The sequence below is a fragment of the Columba livia genome, chromosome 7 (genome assembly GCF_036013475.1).
Source record: "Columba livia isolate bColLiv1 breed racing homer chromosome 7, bColLiv1.pat.W.v2, whole genome shotgun sequence".
In the NCBI taxonomy this organism is placed as follows: Eukaryota; Metazoa; Chordata; class Aves; order Columbiformes; family Columbidae; genus Columba; species Columba livia.
Window position 1 is genome coordinate 39602001 of NC_088608.1, and position 25761 is coordinate 39627761.

Consider the following 25761-nt stretch of genomic DNA (forward strand, 5'->3'; position numbering starts at 1 on the left):
AGCTCCTGAGAGAACTGGTACTAACCCTTGTGGATCAAAATGTTCCTGCAGCGGCTGTTAGTGCTGGGTTCAGGAGATCTGGACACTCTGGTTCAGTTCTTACCTCTTTCATTGGTGTGCACAGTAACTTGTGCACTCAGCTCCTCTCTGCTTTCATTTGAAGTCCAAAAAAACCCCAGGTAAGTCAAGGCAGCTAAAAAGAGCCCGGGAGGGCTCTGCTCCCTGAACACAATATTCCAGGTGTGGTCTCCCCAGGGCAGAGTAGAGGGGCAGGAGAACCTCTCTGACCTACTGACCACCCCACTTCTAATCCACCCCAGGTACCATTGACCACCACTCTCTGGCTTCTTCTCTTCAGCCAGTTCACTGTTGAGTGCACCAGGTTGGGAGTGCCTTGGTGATATCCTTGATCTGGGCTGCAGGTAGACTACAAACTTCCCTTTGATGAGGGTCAACTCTGCATGTTGGGCGCTCTGTCCCTCTCAGAAGGGAATTACCTACTACAATTACCCTTCTTTCTTTCTTATCAGAGTCAGTCTTGAGGTGTGGGGTCAAGTGCCTCTTTCTATGTGGCCTTGTAGGTGGGCCTTGCACCACATCCTCACCTACCTCTTCTTCAAGTTCCAGGGCCTCAAACTTATTACGGAGGGGGACCTGAGGAAGCAAAGCAGTTAAGGAGTGGGGGTTGCCCGTGACGCTGAACTGGAACTCGCTTCCAACCCTCATCATCTCTTTGGTCCCCTACCTCTGCCCAACAGCGACAGGGCAGGGACTGTCTCTGTCAGACAGAGGGTCCATCACCTTTTGGAGGGTATCCCCCTGGGACCTTTCTGAGTGGTACATCAAGAAGTTACTCCACCAGTCAATCTCCTTTTCACACTCCCTGATGGACCTCGGTATCTTGACCTTCTCCCTAAGATTTGCGATCATGCTGAGCAGATCTTGCACCAGCTCACACCTCACACATGTGGGATGCTGGCCATCCTCCCCAAGCAGCAGCAGGCTCTGGCAATCCCTGCAGCCAGAGACCTGAACAGCCACGGTTCGGGGCAAGGCCTCTGTCTGAGTTGCGACAGTCTTTTTGTGACAAGCTCTCTTTCTGGAGACCATGGTCAGCAGCGCTCTGGGACACTGGCAATAGGTGAGAGGGTCTACCAAGCAAGGAGTGACACCCTCTGCACCCTACTACACGAGCTAACACACCTGCTGCTGCAGCAAAGTGTGGGTGGTACTCACCCACTTGACAAGCTGGTTCCCCCCTCCCAGTGCCTGCTGAGCAGTGACAGTCGCTACCCTCTCGGAGGCTTTTTCAAGGCGAGGGGTCGGGGTGTGATCGCCGACACCGTGGTAACACCACGCCACGTCAGCCACTCTTGCAAGGGCTGCCGGGGGCTTCCAGGTCGCAAAATCGAGACCCGGGGAACCGCAAAACCCCCTTTACCTCAGGATCCGCTGAAACGACTCCAGCTGAGCTGGCGCCAATCAGCTGACCCCGGGGACTGAGATTTAGATTGCATATTAGAAAAATATTCTTCTCAGAAAGGGTTGTCAGGCGTTGGAACAGGCTGCCCAGCGCAGTGGTAGAATCACCATCCCTGGAGGGGTTTAAAAGGCATTTAGACAAGGTTATTAGGGACATGGTTTAGTACCAGAGTTAGATTAGGTTATGGTTGCACTTGGTGATCCTGAGGGCCCCTTCGAACTGAAACGATCCTATAATTCTATGATTGTATGATTTATATCTGGTCTTCAGAACTTGTACACTTAATCAGATCAGTTTCAAAAGTGTGGTTGAAGAGGAAGGGATGTAAAGAGAAGAAGTGATAGAGGAATTCTCCAATTGATATCAATACAGAGTTCCTCCTAAAGAGGTGTGTATGGGAAGGAGAAGCCATCTCCTTGGGGTCCATCATTGTATGGACAGTCTTGTTCCTCACCTCCCCAGCCCAACTGTGTCTATTCGTATGTTTGGCTGTGTCAGTGGAAAATATACATCCATTTGACACAAATAAGGTTTAGAACCCTCCCAGAGCAGGTCTTAGATTTGGAATCTATTCAGAAGTTGACCTTGGGTCACCTCATCTCCCTAGTACCCCAGAGACAGACAAACAGACGCACATACAAACCAACTCACGCACACACACACACATCAGTCAGAGAAGGACTAATCTGGAGTTTGAAAATCATAGAATAACTTGAGTTGAAAATGACCCATAAGGATCATTGAATCCAAGTCTCTGCTCCTCACAGGACTACCTAAACTAAACCATAAAACTAAGAGCATCTGCCAGATGCTCCTTGAACTCTGACAGATGTGGTGTCATGACCACTTCCCTGAGGAGCCGGTTCCAGTGACTGACCACCCTCTCAGTGAAGAACCTTTTCCCAATGTCCAATCTGAACTTCCCCCGATGCAGTTTCACTCCATTTACATGTCCTATCACAGGTCATCAGGAAGAAGAGATCAGCGCATCCCCCTCCACTGCCCCCCATGAGGAAGGTGCAGACTGCAATGACGTCCCATCCAGCCCCAGCCGTGTCCCATGCAGGGGCTGCTACAGCCCTGCTCTGGCTCTGCCAACCTCTGGGCAAGAAGGGAGGCCGGGCAGGGCTGGCTGTTCCCTGACACAGGCACCGAGTCCCACAGCAGGAAGAAGATGGACAGAGAGCAAACCTCACACGTGAACTTGGGGGAGTGGTCAGTGCTGTAAATGGCAGCGGGAGAGACAAATGTCCTGGGAACCTTCCCAGTCTGGCTGGAGCTGGACATGGCACGAGGACATGGAGACCAGTGCAAACCCAGGACTGCTGGTGTCAGCTCCAGGAGATCCCCAGCACAGACGGCCTGTGCCCCTCAGTGCCAGCCCCTCTCCCCAGCCCAGAACAGGAGTGCTGCTCCAGCAGCAGAGCAGCCGGCCCCAAATGAGCGTCTGCAGAAGGGGGTTTCTCTTCCTCCTGGATTCCTCCCTGCAGGCACAGCAATGCTCCCTTGCTCTTCTCCAGGGACGTCCCTTTCCCTGGGTGACTGTGTCCAGGCTGGGCTGGCCAGGCAGCCTTGGTTCCCACTCTGTGCTCTCCTCAGGGCCCTGAGCTGGCCCCGCTGCTCTGAAAAGACCATGAACTGCTCTTGTCCACGACCATGGCTCCAGGGAGCCCAATGCAAAAGTGGCAGAAAGGATCTGTCCAGTGAGGCGGTAAGGAGCAGCCCTGAGGTCCACAAGTGCCTGATCCTCCTCATGGCAGCTGGGCTCTTGTCTCCTTGACCCCTCCTGTGTGCCAGGACTGAACCCCCAGCTCCAGAGGACATGTACAAGATGAGACACAGACAAATAATTTCCTGCTGGTTTCTTTACTGTGTTTACCTGCACTGGGAGCAATGCTCCATTTGTATATGAGGACTTTACACCACAAAACACTGGTAGAGGGCAATAAATAATATTCTTTCAGTGGGAATATGATTTGAAGTATATTAAACAAAAAGAAAACCAAGACATATATGTTAAAAAAAGCCTCCAAGCTTTCTCCTGAGGATGATAGACTGCTTATTGATACTGCAGTAGTCCTTGGTCAAATAATTTCCTCAGGGAATCCTTGATCTCTTTGTTCCTCATACTGTAAATGAGGGGGTTCACTGCTGGAGGCACCACCGAGTACAGAACGGACACCACCCGATCTAGGTTTGGGGAGAAGATGGAAGGGGGCTTCAGGTGAGCAAAAATACCAGTGCTGACAAACAGGGAGACCACGGCCAGGTGAGGGAGGCACGTGGAAAAGGCTTTGTGCCGTCCCTGCTCAGAGGGGATCCTCAGCACGGCCCTGAAGATCTGCACATAGGACACCACAATGAACACAAAACACCCAAAGACTAAACAGGAGCTAACAACAAGTAGCCACACTTCCCTGAGGTAGGAGTGTGAGCAGGAGAGCTTGAGGATATGAGGAATTTCGCAGAAGAACTGGTCCACAGCATTGCCCTTGCAGAGTGGCAGTGAAAATGTGTTGACCGTGTGTAGAAAAGTGTTGAGAAAGCCACTGGCCCAGGCAGCTGCTGCCATGTGCACACAAGCTCTGCTGCCCAGGAGGGTCCCGTAGTGCAGGGGTTTGCAGATGGCAACGTAGCGGTCATAGGCCATGATGGTGAGAAGGGAATACTCAACAGAGATCAAGGAGAGAAAAAAAAAGAGCTGTGTAGCACATCCTCGATAGGAGATAGTCCTGGTGTCCCAAAGGGAATTGGCCATGGATTTGGGGACAATGGTGGAGATGGAGCCCAGGTCAAGGAGGGAGAGGTTGAGCAGGAAGAAGTACATGGGGGTGTGGAGGTGCTGGTCACAGGCTATGGTGGTGATGATGAGGCTGTTGCCCAGGAGGGCAGCCAGGTAGATGCCCAGGAAGAGCCAGAAGTGCAAGAGCTGCAGCTCCCGTGTGTCTGTGAATGGCAAGAGGAGGAACTGGGTGATGGAGCTGCTGTTGGACATTGGCTGTTTCTCTGTTCAAAAAAGGAAACAACAACTTAATATTAGGACAGACTCCATGGAGCAAAACTACTCTCTTTTTCATTAACATCACCCCAACTGAAATGCGTTTCCTTTCTCTGGTCTGTGCTGGCTGAGTGTGCTGTGAGCAGGCTGAGTGCTGACCCTGGCAGGTGGCAGAGTCCCTGTCCCGGCACAGCCCTGGGGTGCAGGGACCCTGCTCTGCAGGACAGCCCTGGGCACCCCTGGCTGCACAAACGGCTTCATAACTGTTCAAAATGGCCTGACAGGAGCCCCTTCCTTACAGATGCCACAAGCCGTGGTTGTTCCAGCTCTAGGAGATGACTCCAGGAGCTACAGCTGAATTACCTTGCACCCAGAGACTTACCATGTCAAGGGCTGCAGAGATGTCTCCTCCAGTGCACTCTCGGTCACGCTTCCAGTCCTGAGCCACTTCCTCACTCCTCCCTCCTCAGCAGCTCCAGGCAGAGCCCTCATCCCTGCTGTGTGTGCAGAGGAGCTGCTCCTGGGCAGAGCTGTCTCTCTGCAGCGCTGCCGCTTCCATGAGCTCCCTCTGTGCCAGGAGCCCAGCCCAGCTCAGCAGCACAGGAACAGCACAAGGGGGCACTTTAATGACCTCTCTGGTGGGTTTGCTGCTGAGTCCATGAACCTCAGGCCCTGAGAGAAAGTTGAAGAAACATCTCAAGAAGTCAAAGTCAGATTCAAACTCCAAACTTCCTTGTAGTGTTAATGGGTCCCACCGAGGAACACTACTGAGAAAGTGTCCCCAGGGTCTGGTTAGAACAGAGAACTGGAAGCAGAGATGACAGATCAGGAAAAGCAAAGTAAAGGTCGCTCTGATGGGGAGTGAACATGGATGTGCCTCATTAATCAAAGGCTCAAGCACTGACACCATTAACCAAAGGGCCACATGCTGACCTCCAACCCCTGGGAAGGGAGTTCCTGTTCCTCACACATTGCCCGGGGCTCTTCCTGGGACAGTGTGATGTGGGGCTGTGCAAGGCCAAGGGCAGGACTACGGTCCAACACCTCCCAGGCTCCTGGCTGGGGACAAGGAGGCCATGAAGACCCTGTGCTGTAAGGACAAGGTGTCTCCTCACAGGAATCAGAGGTGGAAGCAACAACCATAGCTAAGGGGAGAAGGAGCTCATGTCTGGTGAGGGCTTTAAGTCTTTTGACATCCCTTGATCATCTCCACGACAGCCTGTCCTATGCTGTGACATCCCCTGCAACTCTTTCCCTGCTGGCTGGAGACATCCACCCTGCTACCCCACCTTGCTCTTGTCTGAGCATCTTCCTTCCTTTGCTGATATTTCTCCATCCTCTCCATCTGTTTCTTGAAGCACAAAGCCTTGGGCTGATGCAGACTCCCTCTGGGTGACCTGCTCCACCACAGCACTGCCCTTCCAGTCACATTCCTTTGTCTTCATGGCCAGCCTGGACCTCCCAAACTGCACTCTCCAGTTTCTCCATACTTGTCCAAACTGGGAAGCTGCACACTGGCACACACCCGTGTGTGTGGGTCACACCAGTGCTGAACCGAATGGGATGAGAACTCCAGGTGGCTGAGTGCCCACGCTCCTCTTAATGTGGCCCCATGTGCAGCTGCCTTGTTCATGGTGAGTGCACCACAGGCTTGTGTGGTGGCCCTTGTAGTACCCAGGTCCTTCTCCTCAGGTGCACTCCTCAACATGTCAGGTCCTGGTCTGGATGGGGTTGTTCTCCTGTCCCAATACAGAACTCGCCACTTTTCGTTGTAATTCTACAGACCTTTCTGATGGGCAAATCCCAGATTTTCTCAAGGTCTGTACTCTCCCTGGACTGAAGCTCCATTTGCTCAGCTGTTAATGTTTGCATGCAGATGGCTTATCCTGATGTTATCCTGATCCGGGCGTCTCTTCCAAGACAGCAGCACGAGGAGTTACAGGACACTATGAATACCACCTCCTGGAGAAACTGTGGGGTCTTGTGGGTCTGGTTCTCATAATACCAGAGGTCTGGAGTCAGAGGGGAAGCTTCCCTTCATGTGGGAGAGCAGCAGGAATGCGTGGAGCTCTGCCTGGGGACAGATAATATGAGCTGAAAGCTGAGAAGACATCATGAGAGGGCAGAATAACACGGGCAATGTTGTGGTGGGTGGACATCAGGTACTGCCTCACTGATGAGGAAGAGGAATTAGATGAGGCCTCCTTCAGACAAATGAAAGAAGTCTCATATTTTCAGGGCTCTGTCCTCATGGCAGACCTAAGATATCCCAATACCTGCAAGGTACCAGCCATCCAGGAGGGTTTTGGAGTTCATTGGTGAGAACTTCCTGATGTGATTGACTGAATAGTCAATGAGATGAGGTGCCCTGTGGGACTTCAGACTTACAAGCCAGAAAGAGTTGGTCAGGGATGCAACAGTCAGGGACAAGAAAGTAGAGTTGAGGCTCCTGGAAGATGATAACAAGGCAAAGAGCAGGATTTCAGGAGAGCAAGCTTTGGCCTGCTGAGGGACCTGCTTGGGTCCTATGGGATATGACCTTGGTTTCTGCAGCATTTTGTCTCTCACATTTTCTCCCTCCCCTCTCCTACCTGCTGTTGTGCAGCGTTTTTTACTCTTTCTCAAATACAAAATCTCAAATACAATATCACAGATGCTGCCAACATCACTGAGTGGCTCAGATTTGGCAAGGAGTGGGTCCATCTTGGAGCCAGCTGAAATCGGTTCTGTCTGATGTCAGTCAAAGTCCTGTTGTCTTCTCAGACAGGCGACAACTGTAGCACACCCACACTCACCCCCAGTTCCAAGTCTATGTAAATCCAGTACGGAGTGACAACGTGTTGGATGTTACAAACTACTTGGTCATGGAGAACAAATGGAAACGATCTTCTGTCAGTAACCTGAGGATGTCTCCTGTCAATGAGCAGGTTCCTATGGGGAACTGTAATTGCTCTGACATTCACTGGCCAGGTAAAGCAGCAGGTGCCAACAGTCCAGAGGATCTTGGGCCAACTTCTTAACATGACTGCCTGGAGGACCAACATGGGAGATGCTCAAAGGGATCTGTTACTGGCAAACAAGGCAGAGCTGGTGAGGGACGTGAACATCAGTGTCCACCTTGGCTGCCGTGACCATGAAACAGTGCGGCCTCAGGCACCAGAGGGAAGGGAGGAAGGCCAGTAGCAGAGCACAGGCTGGTGGGCTCCAGAGGAGAAGACTTTGACATACTGGGGGATGGCAGCCAAGTTGGTGACATGGACATGGAAGTAGGTCTGAAGGTTGAAGGAGCTCAGGAAATTTGGTAGGCCTTACAGGACAGCCTGCTCCAAGCACAAGAATGGTCTCTCCAAGCACCCATGAAAAGCAGCATTTATCTTGTGAGGTTGCTCATCTGATCTGATGGAGCTCCAGGGCAAAAAGGCAGCACACAGGAGGTGGAAGCGGGGGAACCTGAAAAGGAAGAATTTAGAAACGTTGGCCATGGATGTATGGATGATGCCTAAGCTTCCCTGAGCTTGGCACCTGCAGGGGAGGGTGAGGGCAGCTGAAACTGCTTCATTTGCAGTAAAAGAATAGACAGGGCTAACGTGGGCCTGCTGCTGCACTTTGTAAGATTAGAAAGGGGCAGGACTGACACACTATGTGGCTTCCTTGCCTCCATCTTCACCAGCAAGGTCACCTGGGACTTTGTTCTGGAAGGCAGGAGTCAGAAGAAAAAACAGGAGTGACCCCTCAAGTCAGGGGTTCCTTGCTCAAACTCAGACGCTGTTACAGAAAAGGAGATGGGGCATTTGACCAGCTCCCTGAACACAAGTATCGCTGTGCTGTGGCACCTGAGATTCCCAGGAACACACATGTCTTGATCCAGAGGAGTGTGACTCCTCTTGAGGTATCCTGGTCTGTCTCCTCACTCACATGGTGCTTCAGGCACCCACTTTTCTGACATGTTCAGTCTTTATCAGGAGACGCTCCTGGTCAATATGAATCAGATATCGCTGATACCATCTGTTCTGGAAGTGAGGGCATGGGAAAGGGGAAGGAAATAGAAGAAATTTGGCTTTATTGCTGTTTACTATGGAAATGCTCTCTGTTTGGCTATTTCTGAAAACTCCCCAATCATCCACACCAGACTTGAAGCCTTTAGGAAAATGCTGCAGAGAGCCTTGGCTTGTAAGGATATTTTGGATGTTAATGAGCCCTCTGCTGCCATGACCCTGACTGCAGATACTAAAAAATGAACAAAACTCCAATGAATTGAAAGGCAGAAACAAACTCAAGTTTCTGAGGGTGTTTGGGATCCCACAAAGGGCCATCGCTGACACAGCTGTGAAGGAAACAAACAATCCCTGTCCCTGGAGGCTGGTGAAGCAAAAACTCAGGCACTGGTTACAGGTGGTAAAGGCGATGGATGCAGAGGTGGCTCTGATGCCATGTCATCCCTTCATGTTGGTTTATCATCAGAAAGGCCAAGCCCTGACCCCCAGGGTCTGGCAAAGGAGACCCTTTCAATCAAATGTTTCTCAAGGCTCTGCCTCTTGTCAGTGTGAGTGTCTCTGTGTTTTGGGTGTGGGTTTGATGCCAAGTGTTGTCGCTTTAACCACAAGGCTCTGTTTTTCTGAGGAGGTGGCAATGCCTGGGAGGACCCCAAAACCCATCCAGCTTCTTTCATAGACCTGACAATGGTCCTCAGTCACCTAAGCTGTCCCAGTCCCAAACTTGCTTGAATCCTCAATTTGGATCCACGCCCCAGCACTGAAATGCTGTCCTAAAATAAATAAAAAAAAATTTAAAAACTCACAGCAAAAAACAAACAAAACCCACACACACATAAAATCAGTCTATTCCACATTAGCATGAGCAGCCCATGGTCTTCAGGTCGTTATCTTGCCTTTAACACATTTACTGACACACATACACCACTCTCTTCCTGCACTCCCATGTGTCTCACAAACCTTTCACTCTTGTCCTCCAGTAATGGGCCAACACTCCAGGAGGGTCATTTCTCTTCCAGTGTCATGGATGACTCCTGAGGACCATCGAAGTGTAGGGACTGTAAGAGGGGAGCAGAGTAAGGTCAGCTCATGGGCCATGACTGAGCATTGCGAGCCCCAGCAGCAGCCATGCCCGATCACCCTGGCACAGCCATGCCCACAGCATATTGATGTCACTACCATATATGATTAGCCCAAGAGAAGCCTGCCTTCTTTCCATAACTCTCCAAAAACACTTCCTCCTATTCCCCCTCCACCCATAAACATTACCACATTCCACTTGTGGACTCAGACACGGTTGTAAAGATTTGCTAAAGTCATCAGCCATCACCCTTTTCTACCTCACATCCCCTGACGCTCTCTCCCACTCCTACACATGGCCAGTCACGGCTGCTCAGGGCCTCTTACTCTTCAGAAGAGGCCTTGAACTTATTGATTCTTCCTGGTGCTTGTTATAATCTTCCTCGCTCCCTCCAGAGCCCATGGTGAGCTCTCTTGTTCACGACAGGGCCTTTGTATCCAGCTCTTATGAAATGGTTGTCTTTTAATGATCACCTGTGCAGAAGGAGCTATCACAGAAAAGCACCAACTATATAAGATCTGATGTTGAAGTAAATGCAATAAAACCTTGTTGAGTCACCCCATAGCTGTGTTTTCCAGCAAGGATTTTTTCCTGAGAAAGGGATCCAGCCTCTGCCACTCTCTGGAGAGGCACATGAGCAGTGCCAGTGCCACCTGAGGACACAAAGGGTGACTTTTGCAAGACCACTCTTTATCTGAACTACTTAGATATGTACTTATGGACAGGGTATTGAGCCTTAAAGTGCAGCAGAATTTGGAGTTCTGAGCTCCCTTCATCTGCCCTGTGTGACTGCATGTAAAACAAACCTACCTCAGTCAAAAAGTTGGTTTTGATTCTCTTCAAACCCTGAAGCACCACATGGGTCAGGAGATGACCCAGGATCCTCAGAGAGGACTCACACTTGTCTGTTCTTAAAGTTTAGGAGTTCTCTGGGATCTCAGGAGACATGGCATGCGGATTCCTGGGTTCAAGGAGCTGGTCAAGTACTTTGTCACTATTTTTGTAATGGTGACTTTGATGCCTGGCTGATGTGCAGACTCTGTACATGGATGCTGACACCTCTTGAGCAATCTGCTCTGAAAGGATTAATGAGGTGGAATTTCTGGAAGGGTATTAGGACAGCAAAAAAGAAGAACCTGGGTTGGGGCAAATGAAAAGAGATGCAAAAGTTGTGGTCAGGACTGTTTAGGGGTACTTGTAAAGCAGCCCTGCACCTCATGTGAATTATTTCTGTGATCAGAGAGAACCTGAGAGCTTTGTCTAATTTGAAAATATGAAGGGGAAGGACATTCAGGCTCAAAGGGACCTCAGAAGGTGTCTTGACCAACCTGCTGCTCAAAGCAGGGTCAGAACAGCTTACTCAGGGCTTTATCCAAACACATCTTGGTCACTTCCAGGGACTGAGTGAGTGCCTAATCCCGGGAAACAGCTTCCAGTGCTTGAGTGTCGTCATGATTGAAAAGCTTCTGCTTTTATCTAGTGTCCTTCTAAGCCCAACCATGCAGCTTGTTTTTTCCCATCTGCTTGTACATCAAAGCAGACTGTAATATCCTGCCTTGGACACGAGAAAGTCACTGCTCCATCCACATCCAACAATCCTGCCCTTTACTCACAGAAAGCAGAGGATGGACAGGCACAATCTACCCTGGGTAAACCCCGTCACCTTCTCTTTCAGACACCCAGAAGCGGGGTCAGGGTGGACATGTTCTGTGGCACAGCCTTTAGTTGCTCTGCTTGTCCATTGGCCATTTTTGCTGAGTGCATGCAATGTGTGAGAGCTGACAGTCATCCTAGGACTACAAACCCAGAATAAAATGCCTAAATCCATTAAACTGAAGATATAACCCCCAGCCTGGAGAAATGAGATCCTTTGCTGTAACCTTCCTGGTGTCCTGTCTAATGATGGAACAAGAAAAAGTGATTCTCATGCCCAAATCTTTTTTCTAATAGGAGAAATTCCACTGCTGGAAATAAGTGTCTCTGCAAAGGAAAGAGAATGAACACCAGAGATGACTTCAGCCTGTTTCACAGTAGGTTCATTTGGAGCCCCATGGACACCTGGAGGGAGCCCAGAGGGGACAGAGAAAGTGCCCCCTTGTGCTGCTCCTGTGCTGCTGAGCTGGGCTGGGCTCCTGGCACAGAGGGAGCTCATGGCAGCGGCAGCGCTGCAGAGAGACAGCTCTGCCCAGGAGCAGCTCCTCTGCACACGCAGCAGGGATGAGGGCTCTGCCTGCAGCACCGAGGGGAGAGGAGCCAGAGACAGAGAGGGTAGAGGCAGACAGGAGTGGGAGGATAGGCAAGAGACCACTTGGAGAGTCATTTTCACAGCCCCTAGCATGGTAAGTCTCTGTGTGCAGGGCAATGCAGCTGCACTTCCTGGAAAGGTCTCCTAAAGCTGGCACATCCCACAGCCTATGGGATCTGCCAGGAGGACTCTTGCAGGTTCTCCAGTGTAAAGGGATGTGCTTTGGAGCACGGCTCCTCTGCCGCACCTTCAGAGGGACAGGGCATGTTGATGTCCTTCACCCAGGGATGGCTGCAGAGTATGTAGCCGGGTAAGCACCCAGGGGTGCCCAGGGCCGTCCTTCGAACAGGGTCCCCGTACCTCAGGGTCTGTGTGCCGGGACAGGGACTCTGCCACCTGCCAGGGTCAGCGCTCAGCCTGCCCGGGGAGATCCCCACGGTGCTGTGGGGAGAAGCTGTGGGTGGAAGAAGCAGTTCCTGGCAGGAGAGGTTCCCTCTGTTGTCAAGAGGATACTGTGTGGGTCAGAGCTGCTCAGAGCTCCAGATCATTCCAGGACATCCCCAATGGGACTTTTCAAGGGAAAAGTAAAGTCAGGGATTACTGTGAATCTAAGGAGCTTTCCGGAGTCCAAGTTTTCAATTGGCTTCTCTTCTGGAATTTGAGAGGAGAAATGGAAAAGGATCTCTCATGCTTAAACAAGCCACTGAGAATTCCGAGCGGTAACACTGAGTGGTCAGTAGGTCTTCCAGGAACCTCCTAAAGTACCTTCAGCCACTCCTCTGCCTATGGGCAGCACCAGCACCACCTTTCCTAGACCCATCAGGATTGTTCTGACCTGTCCTTCTCCACCCGCAAACAGGAAGATATGCCCAGGCAGTGCCCTGCAAACAGGCAGGTCTCTGTAGGATCAGGGTGAGTGCACAGAGGGTGGGATGGAGTCGGGGAGCACTGAGAGGGAAAAGACATGGGACAGGGAACCCCCTGCTGGGAGAAAAACCTCAAGGCAGCAGGAACATGGTCCGTGAAGGAGAAGAAACTAAAACCAGAAAAGCTGTGACGCTGTCTGAGTGCCCGGCTGCCTCTGCCCTGGCCTCTCTCACACCCACCCTCACCGCATTTTCCTTCTTGCTCCACTGCTCTGTGTTCTGTTGCTGTGATCCTGTTCTTGCTGTCAGGCTCCCTGGGGATGGCAGTTTCACCTCCAGGGTCACAGCCTGATCTTGTGGGTCCTTTCCTGCAGGTGTGTCCATGGGAACACGTGTCCCAGCTTTCCTCTGACCTGTGGGGCTGTGGGCAATGCAGTCTGTGGGGCTGGAGAATGAGCTGAGTGTCCCCCTATCATATGCCATCATTAGGACACTGGCTCTCACCTTGAGGTGTCCTTGCAAGCTGTGAGCTTCCCTCCAGAATGCAAACCTGTTCATAGCACCTTGGTGTTATCTGAAAACCCCATGGGGAAGTGCAGAGATGCTACAACAGAGAAAATGCTGTTGGGTTTGTGAAATGAGTCGTGTGTGTCCTGGGCTGAACGTGGGGTGCTGAGACCTTAGCAAAGCGTGAGACATGTAGTGGTTTGAAGTGGATCCCTCTGCTCTCAGCAGTGCCCGGTGGCTTTTCAGGGTAACATGGGAGTGTGATCAGCCTCCATCTCAGAAAGGTGCAAGCCCAGGGCAGCCGGAGCAAGACAGGGGGACAGACCAGCTCCCCTCACTCTCACTGACCCACAGGCATCCTCTTGCCTCAAAGGACTCGCTCTGTTCTCCCTGAGTGCGGCAGAAATGCTGAGGGTTTCTGACACCCAAGAACACCTCCTAGGGTGGGAAGGGGGAGAAGCACCTGTTAAAAACAAAAAAAAATAAAATAACCAAACTGCTTTCTTCTATCTCAGTTCATTATCACTGGGAGAAAAGTGTCTGTGTCTATGACAGTGGGGGATCTATGGCAAATAGCTTTGATTTTGCTCAGAGAAGTATTTTGTAGCTGGTCATTGTCTTTTTCTCCTATGACATTGTCCTCATGCCCAGAAGCAGAAAATGTCCAACACAGCTCCATCACCCAGTTCCTCCTCCTGGCATTCACAGACACACGGGAGCTGCAGCTCTTGCACTTCTGGCTCTTCCTGGGCATCTACCTGGCTGCCCTCCTGGGCAACGGCCTCATCATCACCACCATAGCCTGGGACCAGCACCTCCACACCCCCATGTACTTCTTCCTCCTCAAGCTCGCCCTCCTGACCTGGGCACCATTTCTGGCATTGTCCCCAAATCCATGGCCAATTCCGTCTGTGACAGCAGGACCACTTCCTACACAGGATGTGCTGCACAGCTCTTTTTTTGTTCTCATCTTACTCACAGCAGAGTATTCTCTCCTCACCATGATGGCCTACGACTGGTACGTTGCCATCCGCAAACCTCTGCACAACGGGACGCGCCTGGGCAGCAGAGCTTGTTACAGGACACCCTCTGGGGAAGGCCCTGGCTGGATCTAGTTCAGCCCTGTCCTGCCCTTTGTGCCAATAGAGACACCCCACGGTCCTGCCCTTGGCGACTGAGCCAGCTGGGAACATGGAAAGGGCTCAGCAGTGGCGATGCTCATCCAGCTGGGTCTGCTTCCCACCCTGACCAGCGTGGCCAGTGCAGAGACAACCCACGGCCCAAGGGCACTGAGGGGCACAGGCCGTCTGTGCTGGGGGCCTACTGGAGCTGACACCAGCAGTCCTGGGTTTGCACTGGTCTCCATGCCCTCGTGCCATGTCCAGCTCCAGCCCTGGGGCTGTGGGTGGGGCTGAGACCCGTCTGTGCCCCCAGCAGCCGCTGAGCCCTTCAGAGGGGCTGGGGCTGTGGGCTGAGTGCCCAGAGCTCTGCAGCCCCTGCGCCGGGCACGGCCGTGGGCCAGCCCAGCCTGGGCTGCTCTGCTGGGCTGGGCTGGAGAGAAAGCCGGGGCTGTGGGGAGAGCTGGGCAGGGGCTGGGCTGAGCTGGAAAGTGCTGGCAGAGGACACCCCAGTGCTGGCTGAGCTGTGTGACCATGCAGGGGGAGGACACACTCAGCGGGGTGAGCTGCAGAGCCAGGACACGCAGGGGCAGGAGAGAGGAGGCCGCTCTGTGCCCTCGGTGCAGGGACAGGCTGGGAAGGTGCCCAGGACATTGGTCTCTCCCGTTGCCATTTCCAGCACTGCGCCCCAGTTGCTGGGTCAGGTTTGCTCTCTGTCCACCTCCTTCCTCAAGCGCTGGTGCTCCCTGGCGCTGCTGCCATTCCGGGACTGTTTTCCCCTCTACCCACACACGGGAACTGTCCCTGCAGCTCCAAAAAGGCCTTTGAGAAAGGATCTCAGGGAAAAAAATAGTCTCTGAAAGTCCTTTCTTTCATGTAAAGACCCAGAGAGCAGGGCTCCTCGTTTACCCAGCAATTAGGTATGAAAAGAAAAACAGACAGTGAATCAGTAAAGGATGAAAACATTAACACAATTTTAAAATGCCAGCATCACAACAAAATAAAGAAGACAGGTTGAGCCTGCAGTGAGTTACATTAAGACTGCCATGCAGCAGATAAGGGGCAGTTATTGCTTCAGAAAAACATCCAGTCATCAGTTTCTACATGGCGTCCTTGAGATAGGGGGAAATATGGAATTGGTGAAGCTGTGGGGGAAAACTGTGTTGTGTTGCTTCAGAAAATATGTGACATGCATATCATAATAATAGTAATAACAACAATAATGAAACAAGCAGGCAAACAAATAAACCCAACAACAACAAAACAAAACAAGCGAAGGTGAATAACCATGAAAGAAAGAGGAAGACTGCCCCGTCCATGGAGCTCTGCAGAAGGAGCGTGGAGCCGTACATCGTATGAGGTGATATAGTTGGCATCAGCACGTAGAGAAGACTTTTGTAGGGAAGACTTTGAAGGGAGCGGCCTGACTCCATGCAGCTGAAAACCTGAGAGCTGGCAGTGTGCTGAAGGGATGGGGAGAAGTGTCCTGGGCTGAACAGAAACCTGTGGATGACACAAGGTTGGAGAGATGTGCTTTGCAGAGATTGGCAGGAGTCCTTCCCAGGGATGAGCGGGACGAGCTTTGGACACACGGAAAAATAAAGTGGCTCTCAAGCGTGGTTTGGAATTAGTGCCACTGTCAGTAATAACAGAAAGAGGACCGTGCCGTAAGGGAACTCCTTGTTCTTCAGGAGAAAAACTGAAGCTTTTTCACGTCCTTCCTTGTCAAAGAAGGTGTAATTCTTCAGTAGTTAGCCTCTGGCACCACAGAATCCCAGAATGTCGGGGTTGGAAGGGAGCTGGAAAGCGCATCCAGTGCAATCCCCCCATGGAGCAGGAACACCCAGATGAGGTTACACAGGAAGGTGTCCAGGTGGGTTGGAATGTCTGCAGAGAAGGAGACTCCACAACCTCCCAAGACTCTACACTTGCCGTTGTTATATTTACTAAAATATTCCCCGCCCAACTCTCCAGCCTGTCCAGGTCTCTGGATGGCAGCACAGCCTCTGGCGTGTCAACCACTGCTCCCAGCTTGGTGTCATCAGCAAACTTGCTGACAGTCACTCTATTCCCTTGTCCAAATTGTTGATGAATATATTGAATAATACAGGCCCCAGTACTGACCCCTGAGGCACTGCACTAGATACAGGCCTCCAACTGGACTCTGCCCCATTGACCACGACTCTCTGGCTTCTTCCCTTCAGCCAGTTCACAGTCCACCTCACTACCTGGTCATCCAGACCGCACTCCCTCAGTTTAGCTGTGAGGATGTTGTGTGAAATGCTTTATTTAAATCACGGTAGACCACATCCACCACTCTGCCATCATCCATCCTTCTTGTTATGTCCTCATAAAAGTCAATGAGGTTGGTCAAGCATGACTTACCTTTGGTGAAGCCATGTTGACTGCCCCTAATGACCCTCTTATCCCTGATATGACTTGAGATGGTACCAAGCATGAGTCGTTCCAGCAGTTTCCCAGGGATGGAGGTGAGGCTGACCGGTCTATAATTACCCGGGTCCTCCTTCTTGCCCTTTTTGAAGACTGCAGTGACATTTGCTTTCCTCCAGTCCTCAGGCACCTCTCCCATTTCCCAAGACTTGGCAAAGATGATGGAGAGCGGTCCAGCAATGACCTCAGCCAGCTCCCTCAGCACCCGCGGGTGCATCCCATCCGGACCCATGGATTTATGGATCTCCAGATTGCCTAACTGCTCCCTAACCCAGTCCTCATCAACCCAGGCAAACTCCTCCATTGTCCTGACTTCCTCTGGGGCCTCAGCAGTACAGGGCTCCTCAGGACAGCCTCCGGTAGAGCATACAGAGACAAAGAAGCACTCAGTAACTCTGCCTTCTCTGTATCTTCTGTCACCAGGGCACCCGCCTCATTCATCAGTGGGCCTACATTGCCTCTGTTGTTAGTTTTATCTGCCACATATTGGAAAAAGGTCTTCCTGTTGTTCTTGACCCCTCTCACCAGGTTTAATTCTAGGGAGGCCTTAGCTTTCCTAGTTGCCTCCCTACACCCTCTGACAACAGCCTTACATTCTCCCCAAGTGGCCAGCCCCTCCTTCCATGATCTATAAACTCTCCTCTTCCATTTGAGCTTACCCAGCATCTCCTGTTTAACCACGCAGGTCTCCTGGTTTTGCTCTCAGGGCTATTCCTTTGTTTAAGTTATATTTAAATGATATTTAAAGATTACACGTCTTAGACAGAATTGCCTTTTTATGATGCCTGATCAATGTATTTTCTCCCTGGTTTTGGTAGGTGGCTGAGGGGTAGAATATGGTGGTTGTTTCTCTTTTAGGGTATCAGCCACCCCAGGGTGAGGCTGGGTGACATTTTGGTGAGATGAAAACCTCCAAAGGCGGGGATCACCGAGAGTCCCCGGGTGTCCTGCTGCAGGGCAGCACCACCCGCCTGCTCAGTTTTTCCTAATGCTCCGTTCAAAGCTCCCTGGAGGGTGTTGGTGGCTGCTGCCTCTGTCCCACCAGCCGCCACTGCAGAAGGGTTTGCCTCCCCCATCATCTCCCCAAGCAGGAGTCGCTGCTTTTCCAGTGCCCTGTGTCCCCTTCAGCAGACTGAAGAGGCCCAATTGACTGAGCTGCTCCACAAAGCTCAAGTGCCCCTGACCCCACCATGACAGATGTTCCTCTGGACCTTCACCCGTGTCGTGGTTTAACCCGAGCTGGCAACACAACCGCGACAGCTGATCACTCACCCCCAACCCCTTCCCCTCCCAATAGGGGAGAGAATCGAAAGTGAAGGGAGAAATTTGGACTGAGAGAAACGCAGTTTAGTAAAATGACAAAATGCTGATAGACTTCTAGTAAATATACATAAACCCATCATAACTCCCACGCCCTTCTCCTCAGGACTGCTCAGCCGGTCACATCCCAGCCTGTCCCGGGACACCAGGTTTGCTCCGCCCCCAGCGCACACCTTGTGCCTTGGCCTTGTAAGACTTGCAGAGGCTTTTGTTGGCCAAATCCACCACGGTGTCCAGGTTCCCATGCACTGAAACCACAGTGTGTGACCATTTAATGATTCTGGGGCGTGGCCGGAGCGCGATGACGTCACAAACAAGCCCCGCCCCCGGCAGGCTCCGCCCCTGGCGTTGCCGGGACGCGCAGGCGCAGCTCAGTCCTGTTCTGGACGCGGAGCGGAGCGGACGGCGAAGGCGAAGGGAGGAGTCAGTGGGCCGAGCCGAGCGCGAGCGACCGCAGCGAAGGGCGGGACTTGAGGAGGAGGCGCGGGAAGCGTGTGTGGTGGTGGAGAGGGAGAGGCCGAGAGACCGGCGCGACCTCGAGGCGGTGGCACGTGCGGCGACACGCCATGGCGGGCACGGCGAAGCCGAGGGAACTGCTGAAAGCGCGGCGGGACGCGGGCGAGGCCGGGGCGCTGGGCCGGCTGCTGAGCACCTCGGCCACGAAGGTGCTGCTGCACAAGATCGAGTTCCAGCCCGCCAGCCACGGCTTCTCCGGCCAGCCGGAGCTGCTGCGGGCCAAGTACCTGCTGCTCAACCCCCGCACCGAGCCCGCCGAGCACCCCCGCGGCGCTGAGGAGGGACAGCCGGGCAAGCAGGGTGGGTGCAGAGGGCCGGGGGGCTCTCCCTGCGCTGCGCAGCCCGCGGCTCACCCGCCTCTCTCTCCCCGCAGGCAGCGACCGGACCCCGGGGCGCCTCGGGGACGGCGTCCCTGCGCCCCAGAAGGGGCTGTTCCCTGCAGGGCGCCTCGCCATGCAGTGGCAGCGTGTCCAGCGCATCGGCGCCGGGCTGCTCAACCTGGGAAACACCTGTTTCCTCAACGCCACCCTGCAGTGCCTCACGTACACGCCACCGCTCGCCAACTACCTGCTGTCCAGGGAGCACAGCCGCACCTGTGAGTGGGGAGGGGAGCGCCCGCCTGTCCCGGGGCTGCGCTCAGCACCCTGCGCACGGCTCTGCCGGGGCTGTGCGGCTGCCGGGATGTGCCTTCTCTGCTCCCTCCTGCCCGTTTCTCCGTGGAGAGGACATTCCTGCATACGGGAGCATCCACTTTTCCTGGCCGTAGCAGTGTTCCCGAGCTCTGCATCCTGCGTCTGAGAGGCTCTGTCTGTGCTGGACACAGCCAGGACTAAGATGGGTTTGTCCTCAACGTTCTGTCTTCTCCTCTCCCACTCCAGGTCACCAAAGCGGCTTCTGCATGATGTGCGTCATGCAGAACCACGTCACGCAGGCGTTCGCGAACAGCGGCAGCGTGATAAAGCCAGTGTCCCTTGTCCGAGACCTCAAGAGTAAGGATGGCTGCCCTCGCGTCCCCTCCTGTAGCCGTGCAGGAGGGCAGAGACTATTGCAGGAGCAGAACCTTTGAGATCAGGGCAGGTCTTGGCAGAGGTTCTTCCGAGACGACTCACTGAGCCTGCCAGGGCCTTCACGGGCCTTGTGGGGCTTCCCCCACGGCCGACATGAGTCTGACGTCTGGTTTGGGCCGAGGGAGCTCAATCCCCGCAGTCGCTGTCCCGAGGGAGGGCGGGAGGACCTGCCTCTGTTGCAGCGCGTGCTGCGGCTGATCCCTCCCTCTCCTGCAGAGATCGCCCTGCACATCCGCTTGGGCAGGCAAGAGGACGCACACGAGTTCCTCCGTTTCACCATCGATGCCATGCAGAAGGCCTGCCTGCCCGACTGCACCGAGTATGTGGGGCCTCTGGTGGTGACAACTGCCCTTGTCTGCTGGTCCCCTGTGCCCGTGGGAGGGGACTGTGGGGTGAACGTGTCCCCCGGGCTGGGCTCATGGAGGGAGGTGCTGACTCCAGGGTCTGGGTTGGATGGCCCAGCTCTCTGCCCCTCTGTGACACAGCCCTGGGCTGCTGTCTGCCTTCTCCTGACACCTCCACCCCAGCACAATGCGGTTCTGTCCCCAAATCCTGTGACTGGGCTGGGTTTGGATCCTGAGGACACAGCGCTGGCCCGTGGGGGTGGCTCTTGGGGCGGGCGCTGTGTGATCCGAGCTGCCGTCTCTAGGTTGGATCGCCAGACCCAAGCCACCACCCTGATCCACCAGATCTTTGGCGGTTCCCTGCGGTCCCGTGGTGAGTGCTGGCTGCCAGGGCCTGGGCCTGTGACTCTCAGGGCTGCTGTTTCCCCGAGAGCCTTGCAGTAACTTGGGAAAGTCACTAAGCATGTGCAAATTATGCAGAGCTGCAGCTGGTCAGTCTTTTGGTATCTGTGGGCCACGAAGCTGCTGGCTGTGGGTCCCCAGATCATTGCCACCAGCAAAGGAACCCACGTTGCCAGCTGTCCCGCAACACTTGTTGTCCCAGCACGTACAGGCTGCGAATGCTGGTGCTGCCGTCCCAGAGCCCAAACGCGGAAAAGGGCAACACGGCAGCCGCCTGCGCTGTGCTGGGGGTGGTGGTGCCGTGTTGTGCCAGGGGGTGCTCACTGCTCGTTCTCTTGCAGTGAAGTGCTCGATGTGCAAAGCAGTCTCGGACACCTTTGACCCCTGTCTGGACCTGCCGGTGGAGATCACGGTACCGGGGCAGGGTCAGGTGGGGAGGAGCTCTGCTCTGCAGGGGATGTTCCTGCAGCTGCACCGCTACTGCTCGAGGCTGTTTAACCTGCCAGTGTCAGGCACGGTGCAGGCAAGAGGGAATCAGCTTCTGTTGTTGCGCTGCCTCCTCTGCCTGGCCCTGACCTCTCCTCTGTCCTGGCAGCAAGCCGCAAACGTAGAGCAGGCACTGGAGCTGTTTGTGAAGCCAGACCTGCTGGGCGGAGAGAACGCCTACCTGTGTGACAAGTGAGTGTGCGGGGCTGGGGCGGGAAGGGGCCGCGGGTGTGCTGGTGGGAAGCAGGAGGGCAGCTGCAGTACAGGAGGGCTTCTCTACCTGCTCCACCGCTAAACCGTGAGGTGCGTGGCTGTGAAGCCTGCGATGAAGCCTGTCACTCCTCATCTCCCCCCTCTTAAGACGGGGACCTGAGCCAGCAGACCTGGCCGTGAGCAGGTGCCCTGGAGCAGAACCCGCTCTCAGCAGGGTCATTTCCGTGGGGTTTGTGGCTTGGCCAGGGCTGACAAGCACCTGGGTGGTGGAACAGCGTGAACAGCTCAATCTCTCCCTGTGCAGATGCAAGAAGAAAGTGTCGGCAACCAAACGCTTCACCATCCACCGAGCGCCCAAGGTTCTCACGCTTGCTCTGAAGCGTTTTGCCGACTTCACCGGAGGCAAGATCACAAAGGTGAGTGCTCAGCAATCCAGAGCGGGGCTGTGTCCTGTCCCGAGGCCCTGCTGCCCCGAGCAGGGTGGGAGGTGGTTCTGTGCGCTGGCGAGCTCTACCGCAGTCCTGCAGCCCTTCCCCAGCTGTGCTGTGCTGTGGTGGGAGTTTGGCTCATCCCGGCATCTTCCTCACCGTGGGCTCTGCCTGGGGAGAGTGGGTTCCCCCTCCCTCACAAGACGGGACTCGTAGGACAGCTGAGCTGCTCTTGCCATCTGCTGCGCAGGCTTCTGAGGCATCCTCTCTCTGCAGGACGTGGGCTACCCTGAGCTCCTGAACATCCGCCCGTACATGTCCCAGACCAGCGGGGATCCGGTCATGTACGGGCTCTACGCGGTGCTGGTGCACTCGGGGTACAGCAGCCACGCAGGACACTACTACTGCTACGTGAAGGTGAGCCCAGGGCGTTCTCTTGGCACCTCTCTGTGCTGGGGGTCGGCAGGAGGGTGCTCAGCAGAGGTGCGTGGTGTGGAGCACTGGGGGGTACGGGCTGTGCTCAGTCACAGGAAGTGTGGAGTTCTGCTCTTGCAGAGACCCCTCACCTGCCCGGGGTCACCTGGGGGTTTTGGGGAGCGGAGCTCTGCCGACGGGTGCTGTTCCTTCTGCTCCTCAGGCCAGGAGTGTCCCTGGATACAGCCCGACCCCATTCTCTCTCCCTCTGCAGGCCAGCGACGGGCAGTGGTACCAAATGAATGACAACGTGGTCCGCCCCAGTAACATCAAGGTGGTCCTTAACCAGCAGGCGTATGTGCTGTTCTACCTCAGGTGAGCGTGCCCTGTGTCCCCGGTCCCTCTGTCCCTGCTCAGCGTGTGGGACAGGGCTGGGGGCACATGCCTGGGTGTGGGAAGGAGCTTGGCCCAAGTAGCCCCAGTGCCCGCGTGAATGTGCTGGCTCGGGGGAGGGTGACAGAGAGAGCTCCAGCCCCTTGTTGTGGTTTTCCTGCAGATCAAGAGCTAATCACCTCCTCGGAGCTTCTGGCTCCTGGTTCTCGTGCGCAGCTATGATGAGTGTGTTGCAGTCGCTCAGACACTGGCAGATAACACGTGCCCTTCTCTGCCTTCCTCAGGATCCCCAGCCCCGGGAAGAGCTCAGAGGGTCCCGTTTCCAAAACTGCCTCCATCCTGCCTGGCCGTGTCAAGCTGCCTTCTGGGTCACCATCACCCAAGCTGGCCCTGAAAGCCAAACGCGCGGCTGCAGCATTTCCCGGTGACGCAGCCCAGAGGCCCAAGAAGCCGCGTTCCTCACAGCCGCCACCCGCGCCCAGAGCAGCTCCAGGACTTTGTGGCCCCAGTCACACCAGTGGGGCCAAAGCGCAGGTTCCCCGGAAGCGCTGCTGGGAGCCCGGGCCCCTGCCCGCCTCCCCCGGGCTGCCGGAGCCCATCCCTGGCCAGGAGCCGTGGAGCAGCGGGGAGAACACCGGGACACCGGCAAGGGACCCTCGCAGCAGGGCTTCTGCCAGCCTGGTGCTGGCAAAGCTGAAAGCCTTCTTGTCAGCCAGGGCTGCTCCGCAGCCCAGCAGCACCATGTCACCACCACCGGCCAAGAAGCTGGCGCTTTCCGACACATAGGTGAGTCTGAGCTTCTGCCCAGAGACTTTAGTAGGTGCCTCGTGCCTCCGGAGCCGGTGCTTGTGTTGGGGAGTGCAGGAATGATGCTGGTACCTTGCTAAGCAGGAGGCGGGCAGGGAGAGCCCCTAAACCCCAGGGCTCTGCCCTCCCTCTGGGTCGGGGTGCGGGGCCAGGCCCCCGCTCTTGTTCCCATCCCTGCAGAGGCTGGAGAATTGGCTGCTGCCTCCTTGCTCAGGACGGCGGGGTGGCTGCGCCAGTCCCTGGAGCGGGGCGGCCTTGCCAGCCTTGTCAGGGCAGCGTGTCCCCGGGGGCGATGGGAGCTGGTGACACCACAGCTGGAGGCTGCAGTGTCGCCTCCTCCCCAGGCAGTGGCTGCACCGGCTCTCTGGGCGCCGCTGTGCAGCCGGGGCTGGGGACGGCGCTGGGGGTTCTGGTCTTAAAGTTTCCTTCCTTTTTTCCTTTCTGCTTCTAAGGGAAAACCCTTCTGATTCTTCTACTCCCCCACTTCCCTCTCCCCGTCTGTGTCTTTTCCCCTCCCCTTTCTCTGGGCTCCCCTTTTTGTTTTCTCCTCTTGGCTCACAGCAACCTCTTTTATTTAGACCACCAAGTTGTTCTTTGTGTCAATAACTGCAGGGCGGCCCCCCAGGGAAGGAGAGCAGAGGGGACCACCGTGCACGTCCTCACCTGCTGCTGCCGGTTCCTGTGCCCGCCCCAGCCCCGCGCTGGGTCCCTGTGGGGCCGGGGCGCTGCCGCCGGGACACCGGGCAAGAAATTGGAGTGTTCCCTCGGGAACCGGCTGGGCTGGCGGGACAGCGGGAGCGGCCAGAGGAGCCACAGGGAAGATCCGAGGCTGGAACAGCTCTGCTGGGAGGAACGGCTGAGAGAGAGTCCTCAGCACTCGGGCAACTCCTGGGAGAGCTTTCCATCAGATACCTCGTGGTGAAGATTTGAGACATGATTTCATAAAAGAGGGGTTTTTCTTTCCGAGTTGTTTTCTATCATTTTTCATTGTATACAAGAAGTGATAGCAGCATTCTACAATGGGTATTGATACAGGGGGTCTCCTGGAGACATCTGGACAGGCAGGAGAACAGTCCTGTGAGGCTGGACATTATATGGATTACTTTGCCTCTCACCACCCCCAGTCCCAGCTCTTCCCTCAGCGACCACCTGGGACTTGGCTTCACCAAGCTGGAGCACAAGTCTGATGGGAGCGGCTGAGGGACCTGGGGGGTTCAGCTGGAGAACAGGAGCTGAGGGGAGACTTTCTGATCTCTGAACTGCCTGAAAGGAGCTTGGAGCCAGGGGGGTCGGGCTCTGCTCCCCAGGAACAATTGCCAGGAGCAGAGGAAACGGCCTCAAGTTGCGCCAGGGGAGGTTGAGGTTGAATCTGGGGAACAATTTCTTCCCCAAAGGGCTGTGGGGCATTGGAACAGGCTGCCCAGGGCAGTGCTGGAGTCACCATCCCTGGAGGGTTGGACAGATGGAGATGAGGGTCTCAGGACACGGGTCAGTGCCGGGGGTGGGGGAGCAGTTGGACTCCATGATCTTAGAGGTGTTTCTCAACCAAATCTTTGCATTGTAATAGTGCCTAAATGTCACAGCCAGGGTTTCTATTGTCTTGTCCTGGTATTTTTGCAAATGGGTAGAAGTCTGTCTCAAAGCATGTAATGAAAACAAAACAAAAGAGCATGGGTAGAGCGAACTATGGGAAGGAGGGAGGGCCAAGTATGAAGGTAAATCTCAGCAAGAGCAAGTATTTACACATAACCAGTGATAGGCAAAACTTGCAGGCTGTAAATCATTGACACTTTTTTTGTTAGTAATGGAAATGTTTCCTGTGTCCCACAGGATCCTTGTGTCACTGTTGCGAACTGCAGATGCATTTTTGGCATCAAAAGAAAGGTGCATCTCAAAGCTGGGTCAGTCAGTTTGAAATGGTTACCGGGTGTATATTGGTAGCATAGGAAAGAAAAAGCCTCGCAGTGATTTTTACCATTGGGAGTTTCTGGCAGATGTTGATCTGCGAGAAGCAGCCTCGGCAGAGGTGAGAAGATTCTAAAAGATGGAAATAAGGAGAGTCAGAGAGAGAGAAGATTCTGAGGAGTCTTAAGAGTGAACATGAAATAACCAAATGCAAAAGTAAGTCTTAATGCTGTGTTTTGACTGAGCTGGAGGATAGGAGTCTGGGCTTTAGAAAGCTCAGAGTTTGCACAGGGTGGAAGACAAGAGACATAACAGCATAAAGGGAGAAGGGCTGGAGCTGACTTCTGCTGGGAAAAGCATTTTTGCCTCCCCTAGAAAAACAGGTGGCTTCCAGAAACATGTTCAGTACCCATTTTCTCAATCTGGAGGTGTCCTGGTGGAGGAAGCCTTAGCACCGCACTGACACACGCAGGGCAGGCGAGGCAGAAGAAGATGCGCTGTCTGGGTTACCGGCTCAGGCCACTGAACAGCGGCACCGACTGTGATAGAGAAAGCAGCGACCGAGGGGAGCTGGAAGGGGCCTTGGCTGCAGGTAACCGTGCCCTGGGCTGAGAGGGGCTGGCGCTGCGTCTAATGAACGTGACTGAGCATCTTCCTTGTCTGTGTGCTGATCTTATTCAATTGTGGTGTTTCACAAGGGAGAGAGAAAGAGAAAGGACATGAAA

General features: G+C 54.3%; 2 protein-coding genes across 2 annotated transcripts; one reads left to right on the forward strand and one right to left on the reverse strand.

Annotated features, from left to right (window-relative positions):
- Window positions 1–3429: 3429 nt before the first annotated feature.
- LOC135579977 (olfactory receptor 14I1-like) lies at window positions 3430–4478 on the reverse strand. Its single transcript, XM_065070025.1, has one exon. The coding sequence runs from the start codon at window positions 4476–4478 to the stop codon at window positions 3543–3545; it is 936 nt and encodes a 311-aa protein (XP_064926097.1). The 3' UTR covers window positions 3430–3542.
- A 14149-nt stretch (window positions 4479–18627) lies between these two features.
- On the forward strand, window positions 18628–23110 carry LOC135579935 (ubiquitin carboxyl-terminal hydrolase 36-like). Its single transcript, XM_065069989.1, has 11 exons — window positions 18628–18877; window positions 18951–19172; window positions 19456–19566; window positions 19861–19963; window positions 20294–20361; window positions 20732–20802; window positions 20986–21068; window positions 21394–21505; window positions 21794–21934; window positions 22206–22306; window positions 22609–23110. Exons 1-11 carry the CDS (start codon window positions 18628–18630, stop codon window positions 23108–23110), a joined length of 1764 nt encoding a protein of 587 aa, XP_064926061.1.
- The last annotated feature ends 2651 nt before the right edge of the window (window positions 23111–25761 follow it).